Genomic DNA, 25,752 nt, shown 5'->3' on the forward strand with positions numbered 1-25,752 from the left:
CGAACAGGTACAAAGGGATAGCTCCTGGTGCTTTCAGTGTGCAGTTCTTGGATGCCTAACGAGTTGAAGCATCTCTTCCTGTGAGTGTCAGCCCTCTCCGTTTTCCTATCATGAGCCAGCTGGCTGTACCCATTGCTCATGATTACATTTGGGCTCTTTTTCTCTTGATTATTGCACGATTCCTCCTAGAGAGGAATTTCTAGAGATCTGTTTCTCAAACTGCACGTGTCTCTGCTGCAATCGTTACCCCTCTGGGGCCAACGGACTGCTCTGGCAGCGCTTCTCCATTCTCATCCTGTGCGATGGGGGCTTGGGTCTGGTCACAGGTCAACCGGCCAAGGGGAAGGAGCCCACAGCTCTGAAGACTGCAGGCCAGCAAGACAGGTAACAAGGGAAAACCTGCTCCTCTGTGCCGGTGCTGCGAACCTACTGTGTCAATTTCATGAGTTTATAGACACGTGGAAAGGGCTTAATTGCACTGGGAAAAAATTGAGATCAGCCGGTGCTTAAGCCCCACTCAATTAACTTGTGTTCCTGAAGGAACCAAGCAGGGAGCTGCCGGGTGGTTAATTACATGTGCTGTTGCCAGCTGTGGCTGGCGTTTCCTGCCAGTGTTCCCCAGGGAGGGAGGGGAGGTAACCCTGCTTCAGTGCAGCTGAAGCCCCTAGGGTGCGAAGACCCTTCAAGGGGCAGAGACCCCAGGCCCTGGGAGGAGAGGGAGACCTGTAGTCCCTCCCACCCGGGTGGAGTGGCTGCCCTGGAATTCCCCAAGGTCACAGAACCTGTAGCCCGGCTTGTCGTGGGTGACAGGTGATGTTAGAGACTCCCCTGCAGCCGCCGGCCTGAAATCCCACTGCACCCCTTCATCTCTGCATGGTGTCCCCGGAGGGCCAGAGAGTAAAAAATCACACCTGTTACAACACACACACACAGATTCCTAGGCCCACGGCTGGAGATGTTGCTTCCGTGGGTGTGAGGCAGTCCCTGCCGGCTGCTTTTCTGTTGCGGCTGTTTTGATTTCCTTCGCTTGTGACATACAACCAAGCCCACTGCCGGCAGGCCCCTTCTGCCTCGGTGGGACACTGGAGGACAGAGTAGAGCTGGCCCGATGGGCTTCCAGGCCTATAAATCAATATCGGTGCAGAATACCCCATCTCTCTCCTGCAGAGTGACCCGGGGTTTCGAACTGTTGACCTTGTGGTTAGCACCCCGACTTGTAACCCACTAAGCCACCAGGACTCTTTACACCCAGCCAAAGAGACACAGGTGCTACGTGTTCCACTGCGTGGCCCTGGTTGTGCAGGCGTCCTCACTGTCTTCCCAGAGCATCCCACCAGGATCTTAAACTCACCGCCCAAAATACCCCTCCTCACCTCGGAGGGCCTGTTGTCCACGTGACCTCACCTGCGGCTCAGGGGAACACCTTGGCTCCTGCTGAAATCAGTGCAGTGCTTCCGGAAGGAGAAACGGCAGCCTAATGGTGGGGCCCTGACTCCTCACCCAGCACCGCCTCTGTCTGGCTGTGTCTAGCCCTGTGTGCTTGACCTTGCTGAACTTAGCTCCTTCCTCCAAGAAATAAAGCTATTGGACCACATTGTTTCAAGCCTGTCCATCCCCACACGGCACCCTGGTATCAGGAACTGAGATGTTAAAGAAACACATTGCAGGGTTTCTGACCAAAAAGCGACCTCCATTTTCTTTCCCTTTTTGTCTCCACCTCTCCTCCCTCTCAAGGAGCCCTGGTGGCATACTGAGTTGCTAATCACAAGGTCAACGGTTCAAAACCATCAGCCACTCTTCAGGAGAAAGAGGAGGCTTTCTATTCCATTAAAGAGTTACCGTCTCAGAAACGCACATGGGCAGTTCTCCCCTGTCCTGTCGGGTCCCTGCGAGTCAGCTTGGGCTTGATCACAATGCCCTTGGCTTTGAGCGGCCCTCTCAGTGGAAGAAATTGTCCCTGAGATAAAACTCAAGGCTGATGAGAGTTTTGTCCCTGGCATCAAAATTGTCCCTGAGATAAAAACTCAGGCTATTTATATTGCTTTTTCATTAACTTATAGGTGATTGGTAGGCTAACCGTCACTTTAAGTTATTAATTCAGCCTCAATTCAGAAATTGGAATGCCAGCCAGGAGCATTAATCAAAACAACCCAATTGGACAGTGTTAATCCCCTCTCCTCCAACCTGGTTCCACACCAGGCTGGCAGCTGCTGGGGAGGCCGCCATGGACCTCTGTGTCCTGCGTGCTGCTCCCACCCTCAATAGCCCTGCTCCCTCGTGTTTTGCTACCTACGTAGGTTTGCCACCTTAAAATGGTGAGTTTGGAATGGCCAGACAGGTTTGGCTTCTAGCTCTTGCTTTAGTGAATGTTTCAGGGGCTTTTTGGAGCTTCTCTGCTGGGCCCCTCTCTCACACGGTTTCCTTAAACCAGGCCAGCACATTATCTCCCTTACACCTTCCTCTGCTCCTGAGTCTCCTCCAGCCTCTTTTACTGAGGTTTTCTGAACCCTCCAGGGGCTACCATTGGGCAGGACTCAAGGCAGCTCTCTCCAGAGACCCCAGCTGGTCCACTGGGAACCTCGGCCTCCAGCCTGGTGGCGTCTAGTTCGGGCTGAGCAGGCACAGCCGCACCGCCCTTCCCACCATGGCCGTTTGCCAAACCCAGTACACAGGCCACTCCAGCTGCCCCTGCCCTGAGACCACAGCCACCCTTTCAGTCTCCCAAGTGATGTGAGCTCACTAACAAGCTCCTCAGGTGTTTCCCCAGGGCTTCCCGACTGGATGTGGGAAAAGAATGGGTTCGTGGAATCTTCTGACATGGTTTTCTGACACTGTGCAGTCTGCACATGTCAGGGCAAAGCTGACTCAGATTCACCTGGCATTCTGATTTCTACCTATTGGCAACTCAGCCAAACCTGGGTAGGCTTGTGCATTATGCTTTAAAAAAAAAAAAAGTCTCTATGTGAGATCAAATTGATAATCGCCACTCGAAAGGTTAGATGAGACACTTGGGGGCCAGTGAGTCTACATCAGACGGTGGAAAAACTCAGAGGAGGACATGGCAAGAACACACTGCTTACAGAACATGATCCGTGCTGCTGAGTTGTGCCTGCAGAGATTGTGGGGATGACTTGTGGCTGCGGATCTCTTCCTACAAATGAGTAAGAAAGCTTAGGCAGGAGAAGCCTGCTCTAACATCCGCTGACACATGCCTTACATTTCCACGAGCAAGAGAAGCATCTAGATATGGAAAATACCAGAGAGAGGGGAAGGTGGAGGCAGAGCCACTCCACAGAGGATCCTTTGCCTGCTTTCTGACTGCTTCCAGAGCTCTGCTCCTGAGACCGAGGAACTCAAGGACAAGGGTATCCTCGAGGCTTGTATGTCTGCCCTTTGCCCACCATCGTCTCATCTTCTGGCTTAGATGAGACGTCTAAGGCTCTGTGGATCCCGGTGAATGGGGTAGGGTGGGGGGCTCCCTCCCAATCTGAAGTCCACATTGCAGCAGGGCATCTCCTCTTCAGGAACACTGGAGTGGCGCTGAAGAGGGTGTGAAGAGTTACAGTCTCGGACACCGATGGGGGCAATGCTAGCTAGTCCTCTAGGGCCGCTGTGGTCAGGGGTTGGTGGGTTTTTCAATTTTGTAATGGAAATATTCCAAGTGGATGGCTTGAGCCAACAACAACTTACTTTCACAGTTTAGAAGACCAAGTTCAGAGCACCCATTCTAAGGGAAATCTTTCTCTCTTCTTCTCTCTGTCTCTGTCTCCATCTCCCCCACAGCCCTGAAGAAAGGTCTTGTCTCCTTTCAATACCTGTAGGCCCTGTGTCCCTGGGAGACCCATGTGTGTCTTGGTACCAATCTTCCCCTAGATCCAGGAGGTTCCCAGCAAAGGGGCACTGGATCCAAAAGGCGCGCTCTGCTCAGGTTCTTCTTCCCTGGTGGTAGTCAGGTGTCTCTCTCTGCTGATTATCTTTCCTTTTTACCTCTTTGTGAAAGCCATACCCCATGGAAACTCCTCTCACAGGGCTGTAACCTGAGAAAGAGTGTTAAACACCACTCTAATCCCTTTACTGGTTGGGTAATCACATCAGAGCACATCCTGAGGATGGTCACATGACAGCATCACTGCCAAATCACATCACTACATAACTGCCAAGCTAGAGAATCATAGTTTAGCTATATTGGTACATACTTGTGGAGGGTGGGGAACAATCCAATCCATGATAGTGTACTTTACACCCTCTCCCTCTACCACCTCTCCCCATCCCTTGTGGACCCTGCCCTATCCTCTAAATAATGTTGAACGGGTAGTTATAGAATTTGACTTAAAGGGACCCCAATCATTGACCTACATTGAATTCCTAAATGTCACAGTAAGGTCCTGTCTCCCCTCCTTCATCAGCCCATCAGCCTGAAGTTGTTTATGAAGAAAGGATAGACCACTCTGGGCACTGGATACAACGGACAGGCCCAGAGCAGGTGGGAAAAGCCTGGGAATATATAATAATACTCTCCCATTGGCAGCAGCAGCCCAATTTAGTCTCCATCCTCAACTCCCCTCAGCCATGGGAGAGAGGAATGTGGAGCCACACGGAGATAGACCCGCCATGCAGGCCACAGGGACACTTCTGCTGGGGAGAGGGGGTGATCTCAATTCTCCAGTGGAGCATGACGGAGGCAGCTGGACTCACCCACCACCCCACCGTGTTCCCCTCACCCCCCATTAATTCTCCCTTCCCAAGACAGAACAGACCACGGTCAGGATAGCAGCCCTGAGGGGAGGATGGGAAGTGACCTTCGAGATGTGACCTGAGGTGCTGAGGTCGGTGGCCCCAGGCATGGAGGCAGCCCTGGAGGGTGTCCCTCGTGACCTAGCGCGGCTGTGACACAACTACCACAAGAGGGTGGCTTTACAGAACCGAATTCTTATTTTCTCACAGCCGAGGAGTCCCGAAGCCTCCATCCAGGGGACCGGCTGCAGGAGACAGCTCTCTGTGTCGTCTCTGGGGCAAGATCTCTGTCTCCGCTTCTGCTGCCCAGCGTCTCCCGGTCCCGCAGCAGCTCTCGCACGGCATTGTCTTCCCAGTATGTGCTGCATCCGATGTCCAGGACTCAGAACGAATGATTACTGTCTCGTCAACATAACCAAGAAAAAAACCCCGTTCCAGACCAAGATGGCATCCGCAAACACATGAGCTCGGTGCCGGCACATATTTGGGGGTGGGGGACACAATTCAATCCATCACAGAGGTCCAGGAGCACGCCCCTCTCCAGAGTTATTGGGTCACAAGCAGGTGGCAGTGTGTGCGAGCCACTTCTCCCCTTGGCCTCCCTGGCCAGCCCTCTCACGGGTCTTCCCTCTGTCCTCGGCAGGAACTGATGCCCTTGACCATGCGGCTCCCCGCCGGCTGTCTGCTCAGGCCCAGCCTGTTTGACTGAGCCATTGCTGCTCCAGTTGTTTCATGTGAGTGGAAGGCGCAGGCCACACGCTGTCCTCTTGGGAGAAGGTGGCTGGGACCTGGGTGGGGAAAAGGGCTCTAGAAAATCACGGTCAGAGGTCAGGCCCTCAGGAGTCTTGAGTCAGCAAACCAGGTTTGCTCTCTTTGTTCCCCCATGGCAGGGTTGGCCACCGTGGGATCATTCCGGGCACTCAATCATTCTGGCCCAGCTCTGCTAGGCCTTAAGAGGGGGGCACAAGGACCTCGTTCTCATGTGCAAGAAGGAACCCAGAAGGGAGCTGGTATGATAAAATGCCCACAGCACTTATTCAGACACTTACCATGGTGTGACATTAGGTAAACCATTTAAGGGGTCTGACTCCCACGTCTGCCTGGTGGGGTTTTGGTAAAGTTCAGGGAGGTGTGTTAGCTCTCTTTTGCTGAGTAACAAATTATCACAAATTTATCAGCTTAAAACAACACTCATTGATTATATCACAATTTCTGTGGCTTAGCTAGGTCTGATGCCTCAGAGTGTTTCATGAGACGATAATCAAGGTGTTGGTGGGGCTGTGGTTTCATCTGAAAGTTCAACTGAGGAAGAATGCCCTTCCAGTCTCACTTACAGGGTTGTTGGCAGGATTCAATTTCTCTTTGGTGATTAGATGATGGCCACCCTCAGTCCTTTGCCCTGTGAACCTCCCCAACATACCACCTTGCTTCATGAACGCCAACAGGAGCGACAGTCTACCAGCAAGAAGGAAGTCACATCCCATCACTTTTGTCCTGTTCTACTAGTGAATTAGATACAGGTCACAGGACCCATCCTGACTCAAGGGGAGGGGATTACACAGGGTGTGAGAACCAGGAGGTGGGATTGTTTGGAGGTCATTTTAGAGCTTGCCTGCCCCTGGAGGTCGTCCAAGAGGAAGCGCTGTAGGGTGCTGTTTAGGTGTAAGGCATTATTGTTCTCATTTACATCTAGTTGTAGATAGAAAATAGGCTCACCGGCAATAACAGAGGGCCACTGGAGGTAGAACCATGAATAAGGCTGTAGGGATACTAGCCAGAAGCGGGCTGGTTCATTTCACACCCTCTGCAGGTGCCTTCCTGGTTCGTGGTTTTTCCATTAGACTTCAGCAACCATGACGGGTCTGAGACTTCAATAAGTAAACCTAATGCCGGGGTCTTTTGCAGTTTACGATGGGCCTTCACAGACATGAGTCTGTTTTGACTCACAGTCATACCTGTGAGCTGAGTTTTTTGTTCATCTCTGTTCTGCAAAGGAAGAGGTGTCCTGGTGGCGTAGTGATCCCTCATTGGGCTACTAACCACAAGGTCAGCAGTTCAAAACCACCAGCCACTCTGCAGGAACAAGACTTAGCTTTCTACTCCCGTAAAGTGTCACAGTCTCAGAAACGCATGGGGGCAGTTCCACTCTGTCATGTCAGGTGGCCATGAGTCAGAATAGGCCCAATGGCAGTGAATTTGAGTTTGGGTTTATTGACAAGTGAGGAAACAGAAAAAGGGGTCCGTTTCTAAGATGAGGTGGCTGCTGACTGACACAATTGGTCCTCACCCTGGGCCTCAGACCCTGCTCTGCCCGCACTGCTGCTGTATAGCCTCAGAGGGGCTGACGGAGGCGAGCCAAGCATGCTGGGCAGGGAGGAGGGCAGACACTCTCCTCGTATAGCTTCTCCATAGTCTCTGTCTCCTACCCAGGCTGGGCACATCGCAGGGGATGAGGTCAAGCCTTCAACAGTGTGGGACAACTGCTCTCCTGGCCTCAGACTTTCTGTCCCCGAAGCAGCCCTCAGTGGTGTGCAGACAGGGAATCGGGCTGTAGTGAAACTGCTTTCTGGCAGGGAGTCTCAGCTCTGTCTCCTCAGGCTGAGGTTCATCTCTGCCCTCCTCCAAAAGCCTGAGTGAGTCTCTAAAGGCTAACAGCCCTCCAGGCAGCTAGGCAAAGTCAAGGTTGAAGCATTTAACAGTGAAGCCCAAGTCTACAGATGAAGCCCAAGTCTATAAGCTGAAATATAGAATTTGCTGCCCTCTGGTGGTAAATCAGATTCATAACACCCAGGGCTGGGAAAGCAACGTGACACAGAGAAATGATTTTCACTGTTCTTAAGGGTCACAAGCAAAGGTGCTGAAGAAAGCTGATCGTGTCCGGCTATCAAAAGATACAGCATCTGGGGTCTTAAAGGCCTGAAGTTAAACAAGTGGCCATCTAGCAGGGAAGAAACAAATCCACAGGGAATAAGCACACCAGCCTGTGCGATCGTGAGGTGTCAACAGGATCGAGTAACAGGCATCAGAAGACCCCAAACAAACAACCATATTGTTGAGAATTAGGGGGGTCAGAGCAGAGACCCCCAAAACCTATTTGTAGACAATGGGACATCCCCCTTACAGAAGGGTCACAAGGAAGGGGTGAGCACGATATTCCTCTGGTTCCTTGAGGCTTCCTCACCCCCCACTATCATGACCCCAGTCCTGCCTTTCACTGTGGGATAGACCAGGGCATGTATACAGGTACAGATAAGAGACAAAAGCTCACAACACACAGAATCCAGGAAAAGGAATGGTAGTAGCCATACCAGGAGTGTAGAGGGAAGGTGGAGAGGAAGGGAGGAAGGAGAAATTGATCTAGATGATCAACACATAACCACACCCCCCAGGGGGAGGAACAACAGGAACCATGGGGGAAGGGAGACAGTGGTAGGTGTGAGATATGAAAATAATGATAACTTATAGTTTATCAAGGGGTCACGAGGGGGGGAGGGGGGAGGAGCTGATACCAAGGGCTCAATAGAAAGTAGATCTCTAAAAAATAATAACCGCAAGATATGTATAAATATGCTTGATATACTTGAAGTATGGATTGTTATAAGAGCTGTAAGAGCCCCCAGTAAAATGATCTCTGAAAAAAAAATTTTTTAAAGAGTCAATTCTGACTCATAGCAACCCTGTAGGGCAGAGTAGAACAGCCCCTGCAGGGTTCCAAGACTTCTCTAAGGGAGTCAAAAGCTTCATCTTTCCCCTGTGGACTGCTAAACTTGTATTTGCCAGCCCAACTTGTAACCCACTAGGCCAACAGGGCTTCAAGAGAAATGATTAGCAAACTTTTCTGAAGAGCCAACTGTATGCCGTGCGTGGCATAGTGGGCTGCACATTGAACTGTGAATCATGAGATCAGCAGTTCGCACCCACCAGTTGCTCTTTGGGAGAAAGTTGAGGCTGTTGGCTCCCATAAAGATTTAAATTCTTGGCATAGGGTCACTACCAGTCAAAATTGACTTGCTCCAGAGGAGGGGCAGGTAGGAAAAAGTATAAATAATAAAATAATAAGTAACTCCTGACCCCAAAGGACTTGTAATTTGGCTAAGGAGGGAAGACATCCCCACAGGAAAAGCTGACTAGCATCTCAAGGCAAAACCGGAACCATGGAGCTTCCATCACTGTAGAGGTCCCGAGATGAGCGAGGGCTGCTCATTAGTCGACTTGGGGAAGCTAAAGAATCATCTGAGGTCAATTTACGTCTGAGACCAGGAAACAAGGATCGCAATGAAACCCATGATCACCCAATGGCCTCTCCAGCTCTACTGTACACATTCGCCTGAAATCTGCTAAAACGTGGGTTCTGGTGTCTTGAGTCTAGAGTAGGGCACAAGCATCTGTGTTTTTAAGAAGCGCTCATGTGTAGGCCGAGCCGCTGGCCCACAGCCCACGTTGTGGGCAGCCCCAGGGCTGCATCTTTAAAGGGGTTCTACACCGGGCTGCTGGGTGGGTGCAGCCCTCTGGGAGCACCCTGTGGTGAGTAGATGGGATCTCTGGGTGAGGAAGAAGGTGCTTCTTCTGCCAGGTGAACACACCCAGCTGCACATCCTCGTGAGCAGAGTACAGGTTGGGTTCCAGCCCTGATGCACCCTTTGAGTCATGGACGACTTGCAAAGCCTTTCATAGGAACCACTCACAGGGCGGGATGGGGGAGGAGGCGGGCGGCATTTGATTCAGCCTCTCATAGTTGAGTCGGAGAAGGTAGTGGGGTGTTGGCTTCAGCCTGTCATCACTGAGTCAGAGAAGGTAGTGGGGTGTACCCGGGAGGTGTCTGTCTACTAGCAGTTGAAGACCTAACAGGAGCCCCAGATTTCAGATGCACTACTCTGAGCAGAGCGAGATGAGGCTGGGCTTTTCAGGGGGGATGCTATCCTTCCAACATCTCTGTCACTTTTGTTGTCTTGCAGGTCACCTGTTCCCTTTACTGAAAGTAAGTGCTCACAGCCCCTCCGCCCTCCTCAGGACGCCCAGGCACCTCCCCATCCTCTGCTCCCTCAGCACAGAGAGTTCCTGGGAGGCTCTCCATCCTGCTCACTAACCTGACAGGAGAGTCTGCCCCAGGTGGAACAGCCTCCTGCCCAGAGCCTTTCCAGCCCAGAACACTGCCCTCCAGTGTCCTCTGGCCTTGCCTGGTACCTGGTTTCCATGACAGTTTGAAGGAGGTGAGGAGCCTGCAGTGGGCCAGCACAGAGCCAAGGAGAACATTTGAGACTTTGGCCTTGTCCCCACCAGCCAGGAGCCACTGGTGTGGGTGCTCAGAAGGGCAGCTATGAAGAACATGCCCTTTGGGATGAACCAGCTGAGTGGAATCCCATCCAAGTCAATCTAAGCCTCAGTTTTCCCGTGTGAACAGTAAGGATAATTAATAACTATCCCTAGGTTATTGCAAGGATTAGGTATGAACTAATGCAGGGGTTGGAATGAAGGACATAGTGGCTGACATGGCCTCAGCCCTTGGTTAACAGACGCTGCGACTTTGTTTGTCCTACCTGCAACCATGAAGGAGCTCTGGTGGCCTAGTAGGTTACCGATTGAGCTGGGAACCACAAAGTCGGTAGTTCAAATCCACTAGCTGCTCTGCAGGAGAAAGACAAGGCTCTCTACTCCCATAACGAGTTACCATCTTGGAAACACACAGGAGCTGTTCTACTCTGCCCTATAAGGTCATTATTGACTCTGTGGCAGTGAATGGGGTTAAAATGTGCCTAGAGAGAGAGGAAAGGGGGAGGTGAGGGAGAAAGGAAAAGGCTGGCAAGAATTTCGTCCAGTTAGCAGTGTGCTCTCCCCTTCCTGCCTGAAGCTGGGTCGCCCCACAGTGAGGCTGGCCCCAAAGGACAGCCAGCCTCTGTCCTCAAAGCCCCTGGAGCCCAGTTCTCGGGGCCCTCCCTGATCAGCTCCCTGGGGTCGGTCGGCAGCCTGGCTGCCCCTCAGCGCTGGTGCCCGTGCCTTGCAGACGTGGATGGGGCACCGGGCGGATGACAGCGGGAACGGTTGTGATCACTGGCGGGATCCTGGCGACGGTGATCCTGCTCTGCATCATCGCTGTGCTGTGCTACTGTCGCCTCCAGGTCAGTCCTCTGGCCCACAGCAGACCCCACCCCCTTAGGGGGGCAGAAGCGAGAAGCCCACCCCAAGGGTGACACAACCCAAAGTCATGGGAAGTAGGGAGCACACATCGGGGAGGCTGGAGTTGGGGTGGTCAGGGGGCGCCGTGCCAAAGCCCTCACTGGGATCACTTGGACACCCACTTGTAGGGCGAATGGAGGCTCGCGGGGGCGGGGGGCGGGGCTATGTGGCTAGGCCCCTCCCTCGCTGCGCTCCGGAGGAGGAGGAGGTCTGGAGCACGTATGTATACCGTGGGGGACGTGCAGATCTGACAGCCAGCCGGAGAGAGGTGCACATGGTTAAGGGCTCGACTACTGAGCCAAAGGCTGGAGGTTTAAACTTAGTCAGAAACACCTGCTAAGAAGAAAGGGCTGGCAATCCGTTTCTGAAAAGTCACAGCTTTGAAAACCCTGGAGGGCACAGTTTGGAATAATCGACTCCAGGGCTTTGGCTTGGCCTGTCTCGCCTAGAGGCCGCTATTGTTCTGCTGGGCCTGAGCTGGTGGCTTGCTCCCTTCGGTAGGAGGCCTCAGCGAGTGCTGGGGGCCGAGGGAGCTTCCCCCCTTCTCAGGTGTCCCTCTACCCCCTCCCCACAGTACTACTGCTGCAAGAAGAGCGGAGCGGAGGATGCAGACGAGGAGGAGAAGGAGGAGGAGGAGCACGGTCTCCCCCCACGACCCAGAGGCCCCACCTGCAATGCCTGCAGCTCCCAAGGCGTGGACAGCTGCGGCAGCCTGGCCCCTCTCGCCAACAGCGAGCCGTGCGGGGCACCGGGCAACCACTGCACCACCTGCTCCCCTTACAGCTCCCCCTTTTACATCCGGACGGCTGACATGGTGCCCAACGGGGGAGGGGGCGAGAGGCTCGCCTTCGCTCCCGCGTACTACAAAGAAGGGGGACCCCTACCCCTCAAAATGGCAGCGCCCCAGAGTTACCCAGTGACCTGGTCAGGCTCTGGGCATGAGGCCTTCACTAATCCAAGGGCTATTAGTACAGACGTGTAACCCCTTCGACACCCCTCCCCACCACCACAACACACGCGCACACGCTGCCACCCCAGCAGGAGCAAAGTGGGCATTGGCCTCCCCGCCAACCTCTCCCCAGCAGCCCCATAACGACTCTCCTTGGGCTTCTCTTGCCCCACAGTGGAAGAACCACCCAAATTCAGGAGTGCTTTGAGAACCAGGGCAGGGCTAGGCTCCAACCGCGTGGCCTGGAAGCGGGGGCTTTAATTTCCCCTTTGTCCCTTTATCTCTTGGGACGCTCCTCTGGCCAGCCCAGCAGCACACCCCGACTCCCAGCTTTCTGAGAGCATGGGAAAGGAGCCCAAGGGAAAGTGGAGCAAGGCTTCTAGAGGGTTCCACATTGCTTGCCTGGGAGAAAGGGGACAGAGGGCCTATTTTGGGAGACCCCGCAGACCTGGTCGCTGCACCCACAGCACTGATGCCTAGTCCGCTGCGCCCGTCCCCTCTCCTTTCCTCGTGGAACTTGTCAACCTGGATTTAAAGGCTATGACATAAGGTCATTTGTGGGGACAGCACCCAAAATGTGATGGCCTCTCTCCTAGGCTCCCGGAAGTTCTCTTGATCTGCCGTAGGAGCCAGCTCCCCCTGCTGGAGGATGCTTTCTAAGTTTCCTGGCCAGAGTTTGAGTCGCTTAGCGGTCGAAATCTTGCTGATGGTTGCCTGGACCTACCACATCGAGTTCAGTTGCAAGATGTGTCACCCACGTCAACACCAGCAGACACTAGGGACTTTGCCACCTTCAAGGGCTGCAAAGTAGAGGGGGCTCAGATGTACAACTAGCAAGACAAATCTCACCTGCAGTCAACACAAACCAAAAGGGGATGAAGGTGCCCAATGCCCATAGCAACCAGCTGGCTGGTACAGGAAGAGCCCAGGAGCTCCGAGGGGCACTGCTGCGGCAGCTGCTGAAGTCACATCGACCCCTCCAGAAGCCAGGCTTTCTGCCAGGCAGCCATCGCTGAAGCCATAGGCCACAGCATCCCACCAGAGCCAGAGGGCTTTGACTTAGCAATCGGATTCCATGTTGGCTGCCCCTTACCCTCCTCCCTGTGCAACCCCCACCCCAACATGCACACAAACCTTCTGGAAATGGATCCCTTATTGCTCTCATCTTAGCCCCACATCCAATGCTCATTTCCCACTTATAACTCACTTATAACTCAGCAGCTGCCTTGTGCTTCTTAAGTAAATGTGTCTACTGAGTTTTCCAGTTCCCTCTGCCCCCAGTCCTCCTCTAAGATATACCAACCCTCTCACCTACTCCTGAGTCTGAGGGCTGCCGGGGCAGCCAGGGAAGGGGCTGTTTTCTTTCACAAAGGGCATGGGGCAGTGGGCTGTGGGGTGGGAGAAGGAATTCGCACCTTTATACATCACTCTGGTCTAGGCCTGTAGGAGTCTACTGTAGGCCCACTGGCTGGAGGGGCCAAAGGAACCCCAAGGGTGCTGTTGGGCAGTAGTTTGCCAGCTAACCACAAGGTTGGTGGTTCAAGCCCACCAGCAGCTCTAAAGAAGAAGGATGAGTTGATCCGCTCCTATAAAGATTTATAGCCAGAGAAACCCTCCCATGGCCGTTGTCCATGGAATCCACTCCAGGGTAATGGGTTTGGTTTGGTTTGGGGGTGGAGGGTCAGAGGGTCTGGGCTCTGGTCACACTTGGGGGATGTGAGTTAAGGGACAGAATACACGATTAGCAAGCAACCCCATTTAACTCTCTGCGACAGCAAACATGTTTGTCTTCCCCTCCTGCTGAATGAACCCAGAGGGTAACCTTGTCAAAAAAAGGCAGAGGGAGGTAGTGAAGTCCCAAAGCAGAGGGGGCAGCTGAGGACAGTGACTTCCCCACACTCCATCCCCCCACCAACCCTCACTTCACATGCCCGGCTGGGCCGGGCAGGCCTCACCCTCCCTGACCAAGGGTCAGTCCTGTGTCCTGCTCCCTGGAATTCCAGTCAATGAACCACAGCAGCCATGTCCTTCCTAGTCAAAATGCCATCTTGCCTGTCTGTGGAAAGTTCAAGACAGCCCACTTAATGATCCCACACTTCTTATCCCTGACTTATGAGGGTTCCCAGTGCCAATCACCTGTGCTTGTAGCTTCCCAGCCCAAATTATGTCAGCCCACAAATAAAATCTGGGGTTTGAAGCGATTGTGGGTCAGGCTCTCCCACACACAGACCCACCCTGCCTTAGCACTCGGGCCCCACCCTGGGCTCAAGCCGGCCTGCCCACCGGCCTCGCCAGCAATGGAGGCCCACCCTGTGAAGGATGGAGCTCACCCCACTCAACCACACTGTACTTTTTGTAGCTGCGGAGTCTGTCCTAGGGGACACAATTTGTACACTTTCCGCAAACTGCACCATAAACAGGAAGAGGAGGAGGTGGGACTGTGGGACACGTGGTCCCCTCTGCCATCTTGTCTCCATCTCCATTTCACTTCTCCTGCTTCTGAGTTTTCGTTTCTTGTCCCGCATCTTTGATAACTTGGAGTTGCCACCAACTGAATGTCAAAAATAAATGAGGAATTTGAAATAGAAATCCCAGTGTCCTCTGTTCTGCACCTGGGAGGGGTGGCTGGACACAAAAGTTTAAGAGTGTCCCCTGCTGCTTCAATCTCAAAGTCATCGTGTTCAACACCCAGAAAATCTGTTTTCAATACCAAAATCTACATGGTAACAAATCCCCTCCCTCAGACTGCCTGGCACCCCCGTTGCCTCTGCTGGAGTTCCTGTCCAAAGAGCTCTTGTTCACTGGAAAAGAGAACTGTAGTTTCTGTTGTCCCCTGAAGTTAAAATGTCTGTCCGAGGTGCTGAGCCTTATTGAGGAGCAAGCCCGGCTTCAGCCTCTCCTGGCTGCCCCCTTCCCCACCCTCATCCCCAGGTCTGTGGCTTCTCTCTCTCTGTAGCTTGAGTCCACCACCTCTCCGAGGCCTGAGGAGACCCAATCCCAGTGCCACAAAGGCAGCCCTTTGCATGTTCGGAAGGGAGGGGAGAAAAGATGGTATTCCAGACAAGATTCTCAGGTCAGACCCCAGCAAAGACAATCAATACAGGAGACATTGGTGTGCGGTAGGAACTGGAGAGCCAGAAAATAGCTGTGTCTTTTTAGAAGGGAAATTTCAGGGAGGACGAGGATGATAGGTCTGTGTGAGCTTTGCCCATGGGTGGTTTGGTGGGCGGGGAGGGCATGAGATCGCTCTTCCTTCTGACAGTCACAGGAGCCTGGTTATAGCCAGATGGGCCTCAGTTACCCCCTAAGCCTGTGTGAACTACTTCCAGATTAGGTCCCTACCCTCAGATGACAGCTATGCCAGCAGGAATGCAGTCTAAGACTGGCCTTCCTCCCTAGGCACCTTCCCTCACCCCATTAGTTCATTGGTTGGTAAAGGATACGTACCCATCCTTACTGGGAACACTGCCTTCCACATCCTCTCTGGATGCCGGCCAGTTCCTTTTTGTTTTTCCTCTTTCCCTTCTTTATTATTATTTTTTAATCCATCACAGTTTCATTTATATAAAAATGGGAAATACCAGCTACTTCACAGGGGCAGAAAGGTGAGGTTGTTGAGAATGGGGGTTCAGGGAGGAATGAAAAGGAAATTTTACAGTGATTACAGTGGGACATGAGGACAATTTTGGAGGGGTATGCTCGCGATTATGATGGCTTCAGGGTTGTAAGCTCATCAAATTACACACTTCATGCAGAATTTTTTATGTGTCAATCGTACCTCCAGGAGCCTGTTAGAAAAAGTTATTGCTCATATGCTAGGAGACCGTTTATTTCTTTATCCATTCTTTCTCTGCTTTCCTTCTACGTATTTCTTTGCTTCCTTCACTTCCCTTTTCTACCATTTTTCTCTATTATGTATTCTTCACTTTCCTTTTTGCCCCTCCTTAGTTTTGCTTACTGCATTTTTGTTCTTTTTCATTGTATTTTCCTTTGGTTTTTTATTTTGTTATTTTTTTATTATTGAATTATTTTTTTTCTTGCTGCTCTTTATTGTTTTCCTTTGCTTGCTTACCTTTTTTTTTCTACTTTGATCTTATCTGGTTTTGTCTTTTTCTCTTGTTTTCAGTTTGTTTGTTTTTCTTGTTTTATCTGGTTTGCAACAACAACCATGTCCATGCAACCCAGCCACCACCATGCTTCCTGAAGCCTCACCTATAAGGCGAGGGCCACTAGCAACTCCTGCACTGCCTGATTATTGATAGGCAGCAGCCAATACCAACCACACCCACCCTCAACTATACCGCCATAACAGCGGAGAACGAACTATGCACATACTCACTTTCTCTATCACACCCAGCAGGAGACAGGTGGTCACAGGAGGGCCCAAGGTCACATCAACATACAATCATAAATGAAATACAAATACAGCTATACCACAATGTCTTGGGAGACAACAGATCGTTTCAGTTCACACACACACACACACACACACACACACACACACACACACAAAGAGTGGATTAAATAAGTGACCCAAAATAGAGACCCAGAAGGTCTTTTAGAAGGCATTAGAACTTCTTGACAATTAAAAAAAAGTATTTATATTCCTTCAATGGATTGAGAGAAAGATACAGGAAACTACAGAGAGATGAAGGGAAAACTTTAGAAGAATTCAGGAAAGCTCTGTAAGAAAAATGAATGAAAGATTAGAAACCATACAAAAATAGATGATAGAAATTCTTAAGATTTCAGGAAGAGATACTATGTTGAAAGAGCAAATGAGCAGAACTGAGTCCATGGAAGACTAACTTAGTGTGCTAGTAGGCCGATCTCTAAATATGAATCCAGTCAAGGTACAGTCACAGACAGAACCAAAAGATCTAAAGAAAATCCAAGAACTGTGAGGGCCACAATCAAGTGGAATACCAAAATCATAAAGATTTGGTAAACACTGACATCAACAATGTAGTGCATGAGAAGAAAACAAAACAAACTCGGCACAGAAACTCGTGTGGAGTAAAGAAACTAGCAGCACCAAAGATTAAAAAAAAAGAATTAGTTAAAATTTCAGCAATAAATTCATACCTATCAATAATTACATGGAATCTAAATGGATTAATGTACTGCTCAAAAGGCAGAGAGTAGCAGAATGGGTGAGAAAACAGGTGCATCAATGTGCTGTCTACAATGTCGACAAATGCAAAAATGGACTCAAAATCTAAGTATAGAAAAAATATACACCAAGCTAACAGCAATAAAAAAGTGCAAGAGTGGCAATATTAATTTCAGATAAATTGGACTTTAAGGTAAAATCCAGCATAAGAGACAAGGAAGAGCATTATTTAATCATTTAAGAGTCAATCAAACAAGAGGACATAACTATAATAATTATGCATCCAATGAAAGAGCCTTAAATACATTAATCAAATCTTTAAAGAGTTGTAGAGAGAAATAAGACAATTCTACAGCAATATACTCCACTTTTGATAAGGCACAAAACAGCTTGAGAAATTCAACAGACACAAAGAATTAACCAACATAACCAACTAACTTGACCTTATGGACATATACAGAACACTCCAACCAACAACACAATATGCACTCTTTTCCAGCACACATGGGATAGGCTTACGAATATAACATATATTAGGGGGGAAGTTAACACAAGTCTTAATAAATTTTAAGACATTGAGATCATATAATACATATTCTCAGAGCACAATGCCATAAAATTAGAAACGACAATAGCAAGATCAAGGAAAGTAAATCAAATATATGGACATTAGCACGCTGCTTTAACACTATTGGCAAGTGAAAGACATTTTTAAATGAACTAAAATCAAATGAGAATGAAAACACAACAAACCAAAGACTATGGGATACAGCAAAAGCACTGCTCAGAGGTCAATTTATAATAATAAATGTATAAATCAAAAAAGAAGAAATAACTAAAATCAACATCTCCAGCAATTAGAAAACCAGAAGTAAAATACACTTATATTCACTAGAAGAAAAGAAAACTACAAAACACTACTAGAGCAATTCAAATAGGCCTACAAAAATGAAAGAGTGCTCATGGTTAGGAAGATATAACATTGTGAAAATGTCCAAACATTCACACTCACTTCCATTGAGTTGATTCCGACTCATAGTGACCCTATAGGACTAGATAAAACCTCCCCTGAAGGTTTCTACGACTACAACTGTTTATGTGAGTAGAAAACACCTCTTTCTCCCTTGGAGCAGCTGATAAATTGCTTACCTTTTGGTTAGCAACCAAAGACATAACCCACCACACCCCCAGGGGTGAAAATCTCAAGCACTATCCAAATGTGGGAGCAGATTGTCTCAGGATGGACTCTGAGGAAGGAAAAGTGCCAAAATCTCTGAATGCAGAGATATTGGTGCTAAATTCTCCGAACACTGAGAACCTGGAGCAGAATACTGTCCCTGGCGTCTGAGTAACAAAGCACATTAACAGAACCTCATTTCCTTCTTCAAGTGGTACAGGACCATCACGTTCCACGGTTTAGGAAGGCCCATGGGAAGGAGCTGACAACTCAACCTGGCAATCTGAGGCACTGCATGGTGTGAACTTCAACAGAGATAAACACGTCCTTTCCTGTTCCCCGGGGAAACGGCTTAAACAAAGAATTCTGCAGGTGTTCAGTTATACTCCCTATTTCTGGCTTTATCTTCCCCTCCGGACCTAGACAAATTGGCTGAAATGGTATTGCTTCTGTGTTTGCCTTCAAAGAAATCGTCAACAAAAGATTTGTGTGATAACTTGTCATGGAATGCAGGGTACGTGACAAGTACTGTATATAAACTTGCATTGAATAAAGTTCTGAGCCTTGCAGTACCTTCTCCTTGAGGCCTCTACACCCAACTTTGTTTCTTCTCTTTATCTCTGGTATCCTTATTAATTGCACTGGGCCCCTCTCGACCCTGGTTAGATTTATGAGCTGGTTATCACACCCAAAGTGATCTAAAGATAAAATGCTATTCCAACAGCATTCTTTAAAGAAATGGAAAAGTTAATCACCAGCTTTATATGGAAACGAAAGTCACTCTGGATAAAGCAGTACTAAAGAGCAACAGAGTAGGAGGCTTCTCACTTCCCAATCTCAAAATCTATCATAGAGCCATGGTAGACAATACAGCCTGGAACTGGTACAATAGCAGACATGTTGACCATGGAATTGAACTGAAAATCCAGAAGTAAACCCATCCATCAGGTGATCAGGTGATCTTTGACAAAGGCCCAAAACACATTAAATAGGGAAGAGATATTCTGGTGCTGGTAGAACTAGATGTTCATTTACAGTAGATGAAACAGGATCCATATCTCACTCCATATGCAAAAACTAAATAAGAATCAAAGACCTAACTTTAAACCCAGAACTATAAAAGAGCGATGAAAAAAATAGAGGCAAACTTCAACTCAACTTACTGCCATCAAGTGGATGCCAGCTAATATCAACCAGATAGGACAAGGTAGAACTGTCCCTGTGGGTTTCTGAAACTGTAACGTTTTGGAGAGGTAGAAAGCCTCATCTTTCTCCTTCTAAGAAGCTGGGATTTAGAACTACTGGCTTTGTGGTTAGCAGTGAAATTCATAACCCACTAATCCATCAGGGCTCCTGGGCAAATTTCCAAAAACCAAACTTACTGCCATGGAGTGAATTTTGACTCATAGCAACCCAATAGGATAGAACTGCCTTTGTAAGTTTCCTCGACTAACTCTTTATGGGAGTAGAAAGCCTCATCTTTTTCTTCAGGGGAAAACTTAGAATTGGGGGGGGGGGAGGCGGGGCTTCCTAATACATGGCATACATGCATTATCATACACAATTGAAACACAAACCAGCAGGGGGCAAGCTACATGATTTGTGCTGTGTAAAAATTAGGAATATGTACATCAAAAAGATTTTACCAAAGGGTACAAATAAAACCCACAGAATAGAGGGGAAATTGACAATGACATCATCAGACCAGGGATCACTCTTTAAATTTTAAAGAAAACTTCAATACCTCAATAACAAAAAGACAATCCAATTAAAAATAGACAGAGGACATGAACAGACACTTCACCAGGAAAGACATTCAGGTGAAGAACAGACACTGACTCACCATCATTAGTCATTAAAGAGATTGAAATCAAAACAACGCGATAGCATTAATTGCAAAGTTCAAAAACATTAAAAGCAACAAATTCTGGTGAGGGTGTGGAGAGAACCCTCATATTGAGGATCAGAAGGTAAAATGGCACAACCAGGGGCTGGTGGGGGCTGTTCATGGCTGTTCCAGGGTCTCCAACATTTTTCCCGCTTGTGATACTACAGCCGCCTGATGCGAAGGCAGCCATGCTTGAGGTCCTTGCAGGTGTGAAATGACTGAGCACAAACCGGTGGTGTTTGGCGCAGGTGGGGTTGGGACAAGCGCTATGACAATCCAACTAAACAGAACCACTTTGTAGACAAGTGTGACCCCATTACAGAGGAGTCGTACCTGAAACAGATGGTTGTAGATGGTGAAACCTGTCTGTTGAACAGAAAGGACACAGCTGGACGAGAGGAGTACAGTGCCACGAGAGACCAGTACATGAGGACGGGGGAAGGCTTCCTCTGGGTGTTTGCCATCAATAATAGCAATTCATTTGCAGATGTTAGCCTCTCCAAGGAGCAGATGAAATAAGGAAGACTCAGATGATGAACCTATGGTGCTGTTAGGAAACAAGTGTGATTTGCCAACAAGGGCAGTTGACACAAAACAAACACATGAACTGGCCAAAAGCTATGGGATTCCGTTCATTAAAACCTCAGCCAAGACCTGCTTGCCTTCTGCACACTGGTAGGAGAAATTCATCGCACCAAATGAAAAACACAAAACTCAGTAGCAGTGATGATGGAGCTCAAGGTTGCATGGGGTTGCCATGTGTGGTGATACAAGATACTTAACAAGTTCTATCAGAAATGAGCTACTTTCAAGGCGCATTGACCCCTGGTCCTGACTTCCTTATCGGGGTGCTCCTATTGTGGTCTTCAGTGTGACCAAGAAGCTCCTGCACTTCCCACCTCTCAGCACATCAGTGGAATTCCTGTTGGAGAAGTTCTCAGAATAACTACCTCCTCACATGGCTGGCTGACCAGAGAAATACCCAGTGTTGGCCCTCCCTGCGTTTCCCCTCGCACCCAGACACCTCTGCTACCCTAGTTCTTCGTCTGAAAGCAATTCCTGCTCTGAAACAGAACCAACTGTAGAATCAACATGACATTTTGTTGAAAACTGTCTTGCGCTAGAAAATAAGCAGTTGCTGATGCTTGTTTTGCTGTGTTTGTGTATTTCCTTTTATGGTTGAACTTGGAATTATGTTGCTTTGGGGGAAAATGTCAAATTAATTATGAAGTGGCAACGAAAATAACTTGATGGTGGGGGTCACCATAACATAAGGAACTGTATTAAAGGGTTGCGGCATTAGGAAGGTTGAGAACCACTGCCTTCGAATAATCTCTCATTTGCGATCAAAATGGCAACTTTTACCCAAGGACAGAGTTCAGAAGGGTTCGGCAAGGAGGAACGGAAACCAGACACCCAGGGACACATTGGGGTAGGTGCAGTCACATTGCGGAGATTGCAACGAATGAGACCAAACAAAAGGTCTATGAACTGTTGAATGCAAAACCGAGGATCTGCGCTGTAAACCTACACCGAATGCAGGTTAAAAACAACAAAAACCCACATGGTCAAACATATTTGGAATGAGTATTGGGAAAATCTATGTTCTTCTCCTTAGGGCTTGTCCTATCTCTTGACTAACCTATTTGACTAAAAGATCATGCTTTAAGATACGCTGACTCAAAAAAAGAAAAAGATATGCTGACTCCTAAGAGTTTATCTTTCTAAATTGTAAAGATTAATATTTTGAATTTTCAAAATAGTGGGTTATTGCCTATGGCCTAGTGGATCCTATGTTGATAGGAAGGGTTACCTAGTAGGGACACAAAGCTAGGAGAAAGGTAGAAGAGGGTGTTCAGAATGAGGTTTGCTCACCTCATTCTGGAAATTCTCACCCTTTCCTCTCAAGACACAGACACATTGCCAATCGTGCCTCGTGTTAGGAACAATATCTAGAGCTCTACTTAGAGCCCCCAAAGGCCCAACCACTCAGCTACTAAGCAAAGGGTGGGTTGAAGGCACCAGCCACTCTGTGGGAGAAAGATGTGGCAGTCTGCTTCCATGAAGATTAGTCTTGGAAGATGCTGCAGGGCGATTCTTCTCAGATCAGTCCTATGGGTGGTTACGAGTCAGAATCCATTCAATGGCAACAGTACATGAAAGAGGTTAACAGGGAACTGTAGTAGATTCTAGCCAATGTCCACAAACCCCACTTCACTGATGCCCATGAGTGCCACCTGGCCCTCACAGGATTCTTGCACTTTTCAGCTTGTTGCTAAAAGAATTGCCATTTTCTCTTCCACAATTATTGACCAGATGCCAATTCTCTAAACTTGCTATGTTGCAAATTTTAATCAAGACTCAAGCAACTGAGCAAAATTGATTTATTTTTGGTAATCAGACAGCTCATATGAATAAGGCACATTCTACAACATCCATTAGAAACAAATGCAAAAGCAACTACATTCCTACAAAGAAGGGGGAATGTCAAGAATCTCAGATTAATACTGACAGAGCCCATTTAAGTACAAAGAAGTAAAATGCAGTTGGATTTGGATCAATGGTGCCATCTCTTTTGTGAAGGGATTGGCAAGTAGCTTTAAACCTCGTGCAACCTCCGTATCAACTGGGAGTGGTACCAGGAGCTTTGTATTGAGGTGGGTGTTGGGGCTCCATTTGGGCAGAGAGAGAAGGCTGAGGGCCCCTGGTGGCTAGCATACCACCTTCTGGCTGGTTCTGCTCCATGGCAATTTCTCGGTCTGTGCTTGCCAACTCCAAAATGTTCTTTTGGCTTGTGTAAGTCTCATATCCCAGAAAAGTGAAAGGTCATTTTCCAATATAGGAATCTGTCTGTGGATTTATAGACAGTGAAACCAACTGAAATGGAAAATGTAGGTGATGTAGGTAATACCAGAAGGCAAGGCACTATGTCTGTACAGAATACACATAAATTGGGGGAACCTGGTTGTGGTCTCTGAATCCTTGGGTGGTGTCTGCACATGGTTAAGGTGCTTGGCCACCGGAAGGGGCGCCCGAAAAGCAAGCCCTGGTGATCTGTTTTCTGAATAGCTCATCATTGCAAACCCTAAGGAGTTTTCATAGTTTGACTGACGCGCCACTCGTTCAACAGCCACTAGTTCAGTGGTTGGTGCTCAGGTCATCTGGATCAAACGAGTGCTCTTTACTTGTTTGCATGGATGTTTATCAAAGATTGTACAGCAATATTATATAGATATAGAAGTGATAGCACAGTACATTAGTTGGAAATGAGCTTAAGAGTCTGAGTAAGGCAAATTCAGGCTACCATTATCAGTTACTTCACAGTCTAACACTTAACAAATAGAAATAAGAAACCAGGTTACATGGATATATTAATTTTAATTCTCTAGAATCGACTATAGAATTTTGAAAATATATTATAATCTGCAAGCATTTCCTAATTTTTGTGACTCTTAAACCTCAGTGTTCTATAATTTGAGATGCCCTTAGGAATGTCCTACAGTAATTATTTTATCACATTTCCATGGATTATGATCAAGTAATTTGTAATAAGTCATAATACATCTGAACAACTTTCCCTCTAAACAAGTGATGATATACAGTATTTATCTAAATTAAATTTGCAGAGGAAAAGTAAAAACATTTAACTCAAGATTTTAAAATTATGCAGATTAGTGAACAAACGACAAAATGAAGATTAAAACTTTACATGTTTACCTTGATAAAAAAATTAAAATTCTAAGGTGTAATGGGACAGTTTGTATGTCACTTTTCTAGCCATGGTCTTGTGTAACTCTCACCAAATGACTGGAGAGAGTTACACAAATAAGGCACCAAGGGTCCACCAAGGGCATCAGATAGTTTGCTAATGTAAATAAGGGGGGCAAGAGCCCATGCAAACAAGGTGCATAAAACTCTACTGAGGCTACTGTTCTATTGTACCATCCTGCTAGGCTTAAAAGAGAGCAAATCCCAGAGTAGAGTGGGGATGTGGGTTGATACACTACCACCAAGAAGCAAAGGGAGTAGAGCATATCCTTTGGACCCAGGGTCTCAGTGTTGAGACCTCTGGAAACAAGGAGCTGTAAAACTAGAGATGGTAGGAGACAGTGACAAATAGAGACAGAGAGGCAGCAGAACCAGACCACTAACAGGAGAAAGCATGGTGGGCATCTTGGCCCAAGGAGCAAGAAAGCTGTGCGCCTTTGGGTGTGAGGCTTGTGGGCACAGCAGAGCCTCCACTTGCTGAGGCGGAGTGCCTCTGGCAGGATGCTTGCTCCCTCGGGGAAATTACTAGGAGAGCTAAAGAACTGTGTGACTGGTGTCCACACTGAGCAGAACAGAGGTTTAAGGGACCAAGAGGCCAACATCAAAAGCTTGCCTGTGGGCTTGGGTGAGGAGGAGCTATACTGATCAAAGAACTGTATCCTGACTTGCTCTTGATCCTGAACTGTAACCTATTACTTCCTTCCCTAACACCCCATAATCGTGAGTAGTGTGTGTGGCCAGTGCAACAAGTTATCAAAGCCAGCAGAGGTAGGAGAGGTGGTGTCTGACCTTTGGCTCAAAGGAAATCAGTCTGGGGCTGATGCTGACAGCGAGTCAACTCACTTCATAAAAGCAGGTCAGACGCCTCCGCTCTGCCATTTTTCTAACTTGCCCCAGGAAATGTTTTGTGGGGTGGGGGCTTTACAGAGATAAATTTTCCAAACATGTACAATTTTTGTTTCATTTTCAAAGAAGTGATTTATAGTACTATGAAAGTTATTCCATGATAATTAGGTATTTAGATATCATGTAAGTACTGTATTCCATGTTGCTGTTTCAAAGTACTCCTCACAAATACACAGGGTCAGAACATAGGCTTTATTGCCCTTCGGTGAAAAACTTATCAGATATAATAACTGCAAATTTTATATACTATTAGTAACTAAGAATACTGGTCAGATATACGCAACTTAACAGTGCTGGTGAAGACCATCTTGCTGAATTACCATTCTTTTGACATGCTCCATTTGTTACACTGTGACATCAATACATTTGAATGGTGTGGAGCAGAAAACAAAGTACCATGCACGGCTAAAATGACAAACTTATCTGTACTGGAAGAAGTACGGCTGGAGCGCTCCTCAGAGGCAAAGAGGCAAGACTTCATTGTACAGACTTTGGACATGTTGTCGGGAGAGACCACTCCCTGGAGAAGGCCCTTGACAGAGCAGATGGACACAGTGGTTGCATCAATGGGCCCAGGCCGAGGCCCAGGAACAGTTCTGAGGATGGCGCAGGACAGTGTGTTGTTTCATTCTGCTGTACACAGGGTGGCTGTGGGTCACAGCCAACTGATGGCACCTACCACCACGACCACCAATGCTCATTCGGCTTCCTGTCTTTAACAGTCAAAGTATAACTCAAACTGTGAAACTGCACCGAGGGTCAAAACTCCTCAGTAACTAGCAAGATGTAAGTGGGTGATTAACTCAGAGATTTTGAGTCACAGGACACACTGCACCTCGCTAATCACCTGCCACAAGCTCAAATTAATGGTCTGATAGAATATGGCCTCCCAGTTCCTCACCAACCAGGCAAGCCTCTGCAAACCCTTCGAAAGAACTGAGAAACTTAACAGTTACCTTGCCAAGCCACCCCCCGCCCCGCCCCCTCCAGGAAAGGAGCCCGTGGTGCTGTCCGGTAAGTAAAACTTGCCCCAAGGGAAGAAG

General features: G+C 48.3%; 1 protein-coding gene and 1 pseudogene across 3 annotated transcripts; both read left to right on the forward strand.

Annotated features, from left to right (window-relative positions):
* The first annotated feature begins 5,688 nt into the window (after positions 1 to 5,688).
* Positions 5,689 to 14,440, forward strand: FAM163A (family with sequence similarity 163 member A). 3 transcript variants are annotated; one of them, XM_045298055.1, is made up of 4 exons: positions 5,689 to 5,744; positions 9,690 to 9,712; positions 10,736 to 10,850; positions 11,483 to 14,440. In XM_045298055.1, the coding sequence occupies exons 3-4, from the start codon at positions 10,758 to 10,760 to the stop codon at positions 11,888 to 11,890; spliced, it is 501 nt and encodes a 166-aa protein (XP_045153990.1). In that variant the 5' UTR covers positions 5,689 to 5,744; positions 9,690 to 9,712; positions 10,736 to 10,757; the 3' UTR covers positions 11,891 to 14,440. The 3 variants fall into 3 exon arrangements, with proteins under 3 accessions (XP_045153990.1, XP_004706756.1, XP_045153989.1); XM_004706699.2 differs by lacking the exon at positions 5,689 to 5,744 and having other exon boundaries at positions 9,690 to 10,134; XM_045298054.1 differs by lacking the exon at positions 5,689 to 5,744 and having other exon boundaries at positions 9,690 to 9,944.
* A 5,809-nt stretch (positions 14,441 to 20,249) lies between these two features.
* Positions 20,250 to 20,817, forward strand: LOC101657840 (annotated as a pseudogene).
* Positions 20,818 to 25,752: the final 4,935 nt, after the last annotated feature.

This window comes from Echinops telfairi, unplaced genomic scaffold, assembly GCF_000313985.2.
Source record: "Echinops telfairi isolate 266 unplaced genomic scaffold, ASM31398v2 ScPeMD7_7424;HRSCAF=8462, whole genome shotgun sequence".
Taxonomy (NCBI): Eukaryota; Metazoa; Chordata; class Mammalia; order Afrosoricida; family Tenrecidae; genus Echinops; species Echinops telfairi.

Excerpts from the sequence above, each read along its gene's own strand:
- FAM163A (XM_045298055.1), top strand. The coding sequence starts at position 10,758 with ATGACAGCGGGAACGGTTGTGATCACTGGCGGGATCCTGGCGACGGTG. Across the intron at positions 10,851-11,482 it reads TGTGCTACTGTCGCCTCCAG|TACTACTGCTGCAAGAAGAG; the intron begins GTCAGTCCTCTG and ends CCCTCCCCACAG.